The following is an 8962-nucleotide window of genomic DNA, read 5'->3' as shown; positions in this document are numbered from 1 at the left end:
TTTTGATATTGTGATTGCAAAAATTTATGTTGATGGTATTGTTTTTATTCTGCCTCTAACTCCAAAGTGCATAAATTTGTTGAACAGATGAACTAGGAATTTAAAATGAGCATGATAGGTGAGTTAAACTGTTTTCTAAGCTTACAGGTGAAGCAAGAGGGGGAATTTATCTCCCAAAGTAAGTATGCCAAAAATCTAGTCTTGAAGTTTGAGTTGAAACATCCAAACATGCAAATAATTTAATGGAAACCACCACAAAATTGACTAAAGATGACAACAGTTCCAAAGATGATCAAACTTTGTATAGGAGTGTGGATGCCATATATCCACCAAGGAAACAATGCCCAACACCTTGCTGAATTAAATGGAAATAAGTCATTTAGTCATGCATTTGGGCTCAGTGTTGGGAATTGTGCCCTAAAAGCATATGTAGTAGACATTGTTTTATGAAACAAATAAATAAATTGAATTTGTTATGCATATATTTTATGGACTATATTATTCTGTGATAATATTATGTAAATATCTGAAAAATTCCTAAGTTCATATATGTGATCTCAAACACTTATTGGTATGGGAGGATTGTGTTTGAGATAAATGAACTTGAATAGTTCGCAGTAAAATAAATTTATGGAATCTTTAGATTAACTATTGCAAGTACGGTCCACTAGTATTATGAATACATGTGATCTAGATCCGGATCACTAGTGTGGTAGGAGACTTTACTGGAGGTTCTTTGTATATTAGAGAATATATAGAACTGGACCAGATATGTTTAATAATACTTAGTTAAATACTGTTTCGAAGTATTAATTAAATATATCAACTGATGATTATATACAAATAGATCTTAATCCTGAAGTTACTATGAACTCCTGTTTATGTTATATGAGTTCTTTGATTCACTCGTTAGGGTCTGTCAGAATGATCAGGCTAAAAGCTTTTGTTTTGGAAACTCATTAATGTAGATGGCTGGGGACATAGTATACAGATATGGAATCTATGCCTTCTTGTAAGAGATTGAATAATGGTTCTCTTAAGGGTTGAATTTTGGGACTGAAAGGTTATTGAGCTCAAATTCATAATTTAGTTATGAATTAACCTTCACTAGTAAGGTCAATGGTACTTAAGGAAACAAGAGATTATTAAAAGGGTAAAACGGTAATTTTATTCCCGATTAATTATGAACTATTATTAAAGGGTCAATTTGTATGCAATGGTTTTATTAATGGATGCTTTATAATTATAAAGTTCTCAATAAATGAAATGTCTATAATTACAAGAGTGTTGTCTCATATTTATAGTGGAATAATCATGAGATTAATAAATTAAGATTATTTAATTAAAGAGTTTAATTAATAATCTAAAATTTATTGGAGCTTGGAATTATAGGTTCATAGGTCCCCATAGTAGCTCTATCAACACTATTCAAGGTAAGAGTTGATATGAAGGGAAAAATAGTTTAAAGACATATTTAAGAAGAAATTTGTTATTCGGGCCAAATATGCAATTATATGATAATAGTGATTAATTAACTAATTACAAATTAGTTGTAGTTAACAAAATTAATTAATATTTAATTATTGTATAATTTTTGAAATTATATTAAAGAATTAAATTAATTTTGAAATTTAATTAAATAATTAATTAATTATAATTTTTTTCAAGAAAAAATAGCTTCAATGATCAAACAGACAAATACAACCAATGCAAAATGCCCAGAAATAGACCGAAACAGCCAGGCAACACCTAAGTCAAATTACATACAAGCTAGTTTCCTTAAGAAAAGATTAAAATTGGGAAGAGACTTCCTACTATGAACACTGTAAATTCTGTAGTGAACTAATGTAACTATTTCTTTAGCTATACAATTAGCTGTTAGGGAGAAGCCATCATATATGCATCTATTTCTATTCCTCCAAATTTGATAAACAACACCTGCAAGAATCATATTTATGGTCATGCTCATTTTGTTTTTCTGGCTAAAGTTGAGACCCACGGTCCAGGCCGAGAAGCTAGAAGCCCACGCATGAAAACCCAGCCAAGAAAAAATGCAATGCAGAACCTTCTTTGACATGTAGCAGTCGAAGAAGAGATGGCTGTGACTCTCCTCTTGATCTTCACAGACAGGGCAAAGAAGGCTGTCAATGGGGATGGTGCATTTGGCCAGGTTGTCTCTAGTGAGAAGGAATGAATTAATAACCATCCATAACAGAAACCTATGTTTAGGGAGGATGGTGCGACACCAGATCCCTTCCTTGTAGGCCACCATTTGCTAGTTTATGGAGCTGTAATATAGCTTAGAAGGTTTGAAAACCCCTGATATACCAGCAGCCAGAATTTCTCTTTCACTAAACCGGTTCCTGAGATGGCATAGCTTACGCCAGTACCAACTACTATCATGCTTCAAAACATAATCCCAGAAGTTCACCCCCTTTAGGTAGACATGTTGAATCCATTTTACCCAAAGCGAGTCCTGTTTAGTCGATACAGCCCAAATATATCTAGCAAGAAGAGCCCTATTCCAGCTAGTACCATCCCTAAGACCAAGACCACCATAGGCCTTAGGCAAGCAATCTTGGTTCCACGAAGCCAAATGAAACTTACAGCGAGTTCCCGAGGCCCCCCAAAGAAACTGCCGACACAACTTCTCCACTTCCTTAATGATACTTTGAGGTAACATGAAAACAGACATCCAATAATTCCTTAAACCAGAAAGAACAGATTGAATAAGCAGTAATCGACCTGCATAGGATAAGTGTTTACCAGACCAGGAGAACAACTTAACACGCATCTTTTGGATAATGAGTTCACAGTCCGTGTGCTTCCATTTAGTAGGCCTCAAAGGCACTCCAAGATAGTGCAACGGGAAAGACCCAGCTGAAAGATTCAAAATCTGTAAAATCTCAGTCCTAACTCCTGCTGCAACTCCTCCAAAATAAACCTGGGATTTCTTGGAATTGATAGACAAACCAGAAGCTTCACTAAACTTCTTTAAAGAGTCTTTCAGAACAGAAACAGCCGCAACAGATCCCTTACAAAATAAGATAACATCATCAGTGAAACAAAGATTTAGCAACTTCAAGCCCTTACACATCGGGTGAAACCGATAAGAAGGGGACCTGGCATCAGATTGCAAGCTTCTGGTCAAGTACTCCATGATTAAAACAAAGAGAAGAGGGGACATTGGGTCCCCTTGCCTCAAACCTTTACCCCCTGGAAAGTACACTGAACCCGCCCATTAATTAGCAATGAATAAGCAGTACTCCTAATACAATTCATGACCCAACCAATGAACTTAGAAGGAAAACAAAAGGCCTTTAACAAGTTGACCAAAAAAAGCCAATCAACCGTATCATACGCCTTGCTAATGTCAATCTTTATCGCACACCGAGGAGAAGTAATCGCTCTACTATAATTCTTAATTAAATCTTGAAGAATCATGATATTATGAGCTATAGATCTACCCCGAACAAACACACCTTGATTCGATTGAACAAGATAAGGAAGCACCACTACTAGACGGGAACACAACAATTTAGCCATTACTTTATACAGAGTTGAGCAGCAAGCAATCGGCATATAATCAGAGGCCCTAGCTGGATTCGAAACTTTAGGAATTAAGGATAAAGTTGTTTCATGCAGCTCTTTAGGAAAATGACCCGTTGAGAAGCCATGAGTGATGGCAGAGCAAATATCCTGACCAATATCCTTCCACATAGTTTTGAAGAAACCGGACCCATAGCCATCAGGACCAGGCGATTTAGTATTGGGAATACTAAACAAGGCAGCCTTTATTTCCTTAGTAGAGAAAGGTTTTAACAGATAAAGTTGTTGCTCCACTGAGAGCTTAGAGCCTAAATCAATATAACTCTGATCAACCACCCCTGAAGCCGAACTGGGACTGCCCAAATGACTCTTAAAATGTTCAGTAAAATGGCTAACAACCTCCTTGAAATCATCAACCAGTAACCCATTATCATTAGTATAAGAAGCAATAGAATTATCTGCTTTTCTCCTCTTCAAGAATGCATGAAAGAATGAAGAATTCACGTCCCCGTGCCTTAACCAATTGACCTTACTGCGCTGGATTAAGAAACTATGATAGATTTTTTCATGAAAATTAAATTATGTAGCCTTCTCTTTGGCTGCCTCTTGTAACTGAAAGTCTAGTGGCTTCTCTTGAGCTTGAAATTGGGCAGTTTGCAGAGCTTCCAAAGCCACATGATAGCCTAATCCCACAACCCCAAACCCGTCCCTGTTTAGCTTTTTAAGGTGATGTTTGAGATGAATAAGTCTTGTAAAGATAGCCTTCAGCCCAGACGATTGCATTGGAGCTTTCCAGCTCTTCAAAACTATTTGTTTAAAATCTGGGTGATTAGACCAAAAGTTATAGTATCTAAAAAGCTTGGTTCCCATAGATTTCAAGGAGATATTAGAAACAGTACATGAGCAATGATCCGATACCACCTCCCATTGAAAAACAGCCACACTTTGAGGAAAAACATCCAGCCAATCTTCATCTATAAGAGCATGGTCTATTTTGGAGTAAATTCTTTCTAAACCATCTTGGTTATTAGTCCAAGTGAAGTAGGAACCCATACTCTTGATAGCCTCAACTTTAGCAATGGATTTCCATTCTACAGAATCAACCAACTCAGAGCTAGCCAAAGAGCAACCACCAGTCCTATCACCAACAGAAATGGAGCATTAAAGTCGCCAATGATCATCCAAGCTTTGACAGAAAGAGATAGACGAGATAGATCATGCCAAAGACTCCTCCTAGTATCAATTGAATGGAAGCCATAAACAAATGTGACAAAGAAACTAGTCTTGTGACCAACCAACCTGATTTGGCAGTGAACCAATTGAGGAGAGTCTTCCAAGATGCTCATATTAGCTAAACCTTTCCTCCAAAGAATCAACAGCCTCCCTTCAGTTCTTGGGCTAGTGAAAAAGTCCCAATTAGGAAATCTATGTTCCATAAACTCATCAATTTTCTTACCACACAATTTAGTTTCCAATAAACCACCTATACCAACCTTATTCTTCCTAAACAATTCTTGGACTAAAAATTGTTTATTCACCTTGTTCAGTCCCCTTATATTCCAACTCAAAGTAGGGCAGCTATCCATTAGATGAGCTAGAAGCAATATTCCCAATCTTACCTCCCCTTTCCTGTTCCTGCAATATTCCAAACTGGTTGCCCTTATTTTGAGCCAACCCAGCCGGTTTATTGACACCAGTAGAAGAACCCGTTTTTTGAGAACTGACCCGCCTAGGAGTAAGCCACTGTCCTTCCTTATTTCTCTCTATAACCTGCCCAGAAGTACTTTTCTTTGAAGTAGACGTAACACCTTCATCAGTTTTAGCTTCTTCAGTAGCTTGAGACTCCTCCTCTTGCTTGTTCAATGTCCCTCCCTTGGCTCCATCTGGATTATCCGTCCTTTCTAGTTGTTTTTCCTCAGACAGGGGAGGAACTTTTTCTACCCAAAGTGCCTTAAGGTCCTTCCTACACTCTGCCATAGAATGCCCAAAACCAGAGCAGCTTTTACATTTAGTAGGCAGCCACTCATACTCTATGCTTTGTTCAACCACCTGACCATATTCATTAATAAACTGGAAACTACGAGGGGGATTATCTGTGATTTCCATTTCTACTAACACCCTTGCAAATTGAACACGAGATCGTTCCTTAGTAAATTTATCCACTAACAGCGGTTTGCCGATTGTACTAACCAACGCACTGAGACACTTACTCCCCCAATACTGAAGCCCAAGATCATGAAGGCGATTCCACAACGGAACTGAACGAACCAAGCGAATCGCACTAAGATCAGTTGTCCCAGGCCTCACAATAACAGGTTTCCTATCGAATTGAAGAACTCCATTCTCAAGGACATGGTCTCTTGTTGCTTCATCATTGAATTTAACCAAGGTTACCCCAAAGTCATTCTAGAAATCTGGGCTATACCTAGATGGCCCCAAACCCTTTTTATGAAACCCTCAAATACAGCCATTGGAGGATTAGCACCAAGAACCATACAAACCACTGCAGAGCTCCAATTTGCAGACTGAATTCTCACCTCTTCAGCATCCACTTGTGCCAGCTTTTGACCATTTCTAAAAATCGGTTCTGTATACTCTAATTTTGGTTCAGAAGAAGAGAGATTGCTAGATCGGAATTGCTGCCAGTGGAGCTGCGAATCCGACTGGAAATCCTCTTCCGTGCCCCTAACACCTTCTTCGCACCTGTCCGCCCAAGCAGCTTTGGGCATCTCCATGTTCGTTCCATCTTCCAAGCCTTCCTCCAACTGAGAGCCCTCACCCTGTGAAGCTATCGCTGCATCTTGCTTAACTTCAGACCCATATCTTTCTTCCACACTCAGGTTCTGCTCTATATCGGCCACAAATTCTCCCTCCAAGCCATTCAAATTCTTCCGTTGAATCTCTTGTAGAACATGTTGAGATCGATCCCCTAGTGAAATGTCAGGCTTACGAATCGGTTTCTTCCTCTTCGCCATGGAAGAGAGCAACCCGATTTTTCAGCTTTTCGTTTATACTTTAATTATAATTTTTTGAATTATAATGAATTAAATATTTATTTTCGAAAATATTGGTTTTAATTATTTGGTAGAATTAATTAAATATCTTTATTTGAGTGAGAGATAATAATCTAATAAGTTCAAATTGGATTTTAATTTAAAAGATTAATATTTATTCAAATAATTAATTATATTTGATATTTAATTTAAATTTGAATTCAAATTTAAATTAATTATCAGGTTGTTAGATCTTATCTGACAAATTAGTTTGAATAAATAATTAAATAAAAATTGTAAAAAACCAACATCCCTAAAAATAGGGGCGGTACACGTGCACACACAGTCCATGGACTGTGTGTGGCGTGTAGTGCTATTTTTCAGGGATAGGATTTTCATTTTTATTTATTTAATTAATTAATTAATGGATAATTCAAAAAATTAGTTTTTTGGATATTTTAATTAATAAAATAATTAATTAATTGAAAAGTAAATTGTAAGTGGGTTACAGATTTATTTTTAAATTTGAATATTTTCTTTTAAGTATGACTAATCAGAAAATATACAGACATCTTAGAGACAACTTAGTCTATTCGCTCTGTGAAAAATAGAACGATATTTTTCTCTCCCTGAAAAATAAAGAACCAATTATCAGGCCTATTCTCTTGATTTCATGTGTAGAGTACATCAAGTAGAATCACAAAGAAACTATCCTTCATTCTCTAAGTGCCCACACACTTCTTGAGGTGTAGAGAACGCTGTGAAAGATCTTGGTTTGAGTACCTAGGAGCAGCTTGGATAGGAAGATCGTTCTTATTACGAAAAGATAGCAAGGACACTTGATGGGCTTCAAGAGGTATGCTTTCTATGTTAGATATTCATAGAACATCTTATTAATAATTTTCATACAACTTAGAACGCAATAAACAATTAAAGAATATAGAAAACATACCTGATTCAGCCATGGAGAAATTGTGAATTGTTAGTGCAATACTAACCAACTAAGACCTCCTCCTTAGGACCTCTAATTCTGAAGCAGATTATCAGACTACTGAATAGCGATGAGTCTATTCATATATATAGAGTTAGGAGGGGGCTTAGCTTATATAAACCTAGTTGGACTGGGCCTCCTCATCAAAGACTTCAGTTAACTATACAGCCCATACTTCTGCCTCAACTAGACTACTATAGATACTAAGCCCATAAACAAGAGATCACTAAAATTAAATGGGCTAGATCAGCAAAGACCTATTTATCAACCCATATTTTATAAAACAAGAAAATAAATAATGTAAGCCCAAATAAAAGTCTAACATTCTCCCACTTGGGCTACATCAATTTTGCAATGCATATATATATATCAAAATAATTTTGTTTTAAAAATGACTCATGGGTTGAGTTACAAGAAAAATATTGTGGACACTTTTAAAAAATAATAGTTCTTTGATAGTATCTAAAACAACTGGTCCAATTTAATCCTTGATATTGAACTATGATTATCAATTTGCTTTCCAGTCAACAAAAAACATTCATAATCACAAATACCAAAGTATTAAATTGACATGGTCAATAAGTCTAGTAGTGTGGTAAGAGAATATGCCCAACATGTGATCAGTTATATAACATAATCTCTTTTTTGGTCCTCATTTCACTGATACCGTGATGCCTAATAAATGAGCCAGTGAAATAACCAAAGCACTGCTTAATAAATAAGTCAGTGTCATATCATTAACTGCGCATAAAACAGTATGATATCCACGTCATTAAGCAAATAAACTTAAATGACGATAACAACAATATTATGAACTACATGCTTTCAACTCAACATTCTCGAGAATATAACAAAACATAAATGAAAGCATAATTATCCATTGATCAAAAGAAATCAAAAAATAACTTGTAGTTCATAAGTTCAACAAAGAAATTATAAATAATCATAATTCGTGGTGGATAAAAGAAAACAGAAAAGAAAACTCCCACTAACCAAAAAGATCAAAGGATTCTAAATGCCCATATAAAAAACATGCTTATTAAATAATAACGCACTTAATCCTTTGGTTAGAGGATCTGCCAACATCAACTCTGTCTTGCAATTCTCTATAATAACATCTCATTTATTGACTAGGTCTCTGACAGTAAGATACTTGATCTCCATATGCTTCGAAGCACCACTGATCTTATTATTCTTGGCAAAGAAAACGGCAGCACTATTATCACAATAGATCAGCATAGGTAAGGAAATAGAATCAACTACTCGTATCTCTGTAATCTGATTCTTTAGCCACGCAGCTTGCAAAGATGCCCCATAACAAGCTACAAACTCAGCAAACATAGTAGATGAAGTAATCAAAGTCTGTTTTACACTTTTCCAAGAAAAAGCTGGGCCAGCCAAAGTGAAAATATATCCAGAAGTTGACTTT

General features: G+C 36.1%; 2 protein-coding genes across 2 annotated transcripts; both read right to left on the bottom strand.

The window, feature by feature from the left end:
* Window positions 1-2275: 2275 nt before the first annotated feature.
* On the bottom strand, window positions 2276-3160 carry LOC133825063 (uncharacterized). Its single transcript, XM_062258059.1, has one exon. The coding sequence runs from the start codon at window positions 3158-3160 to the stop codon at window positions 2276-2278; it is 885 nt and encodes a 294-aa protein (XP_062114043.1).
* A 41-nt stretch (window positions 3161-3201) lies between these two features.
* On the bottom strand, window positions 3202-6524 carry LOC133825062 (uncharacterized). Its single transcript, XM_062258058.1, has 5 exons — window positions 6005-6524; window positions 5169-5915; window positions 4849-5068; window positions 4138-4687; window positions 3202-4020 (listed from the first exon to the last, which is right to left on the bottom strand). Exons 1-5 carry the CDS (start codon window positions 6522-6524, stop codon window positions 3202-3204), a joined length of 2856 nt encoding a protein of 951 aa, XP_062114042.1.
* Window positions 6525-8962: the final 2438 nt, after the last annotated feature.

This window comes from Humulus lupulus, chromosome 3 (assembly GCF_963169125.1).
Source record: "Humulus lupulus chromosome 3, drHumLupu1.1, whole genome shotgun sequence".
In the NCBI taxonomy this organism is placed as follows: Eukaryota; Viridiplantae; Streptophyta; class Magnoliopsida; order Rosales; family Cannabaceae; genus Humulus; species Humulus lupulus.
Note: the sequence above shows the minus strand (reverse complement) of the source record. Positions and strands in the feature narration are given on the sequence as shown.

Coding starts and splice junctions, on each gene's coding strand:
- LOC133825063 (XM_062258059.1), bottom strand. CDS start 3,160: ATGGAGTACTTGACCAGAAGCTTGCAATCTGATGCCAGGTCCCCTTCT.
- LOC133825062 (XM_062258058.1), bottom strand. CDS start 6,524: ATGGCGAAGAGGAAGAAACCGATTCGTAAGCCTGACATTTCACTAGGG. Junction 4,688..4,848: donor TTGGTTCACTGCCAAATCAG/GTTGGTTGGTCA, acceptor TGTTGGTGATAG/GACTGGTGGTTGCTCTTTGG. Junction 4,021..4,137: donor AAGAGGCAGCCAAAGAGAAG/GCTACATAATTT, acceptor GCATTCTTGAAG/AGGAGAAAAGCAGATAATTC.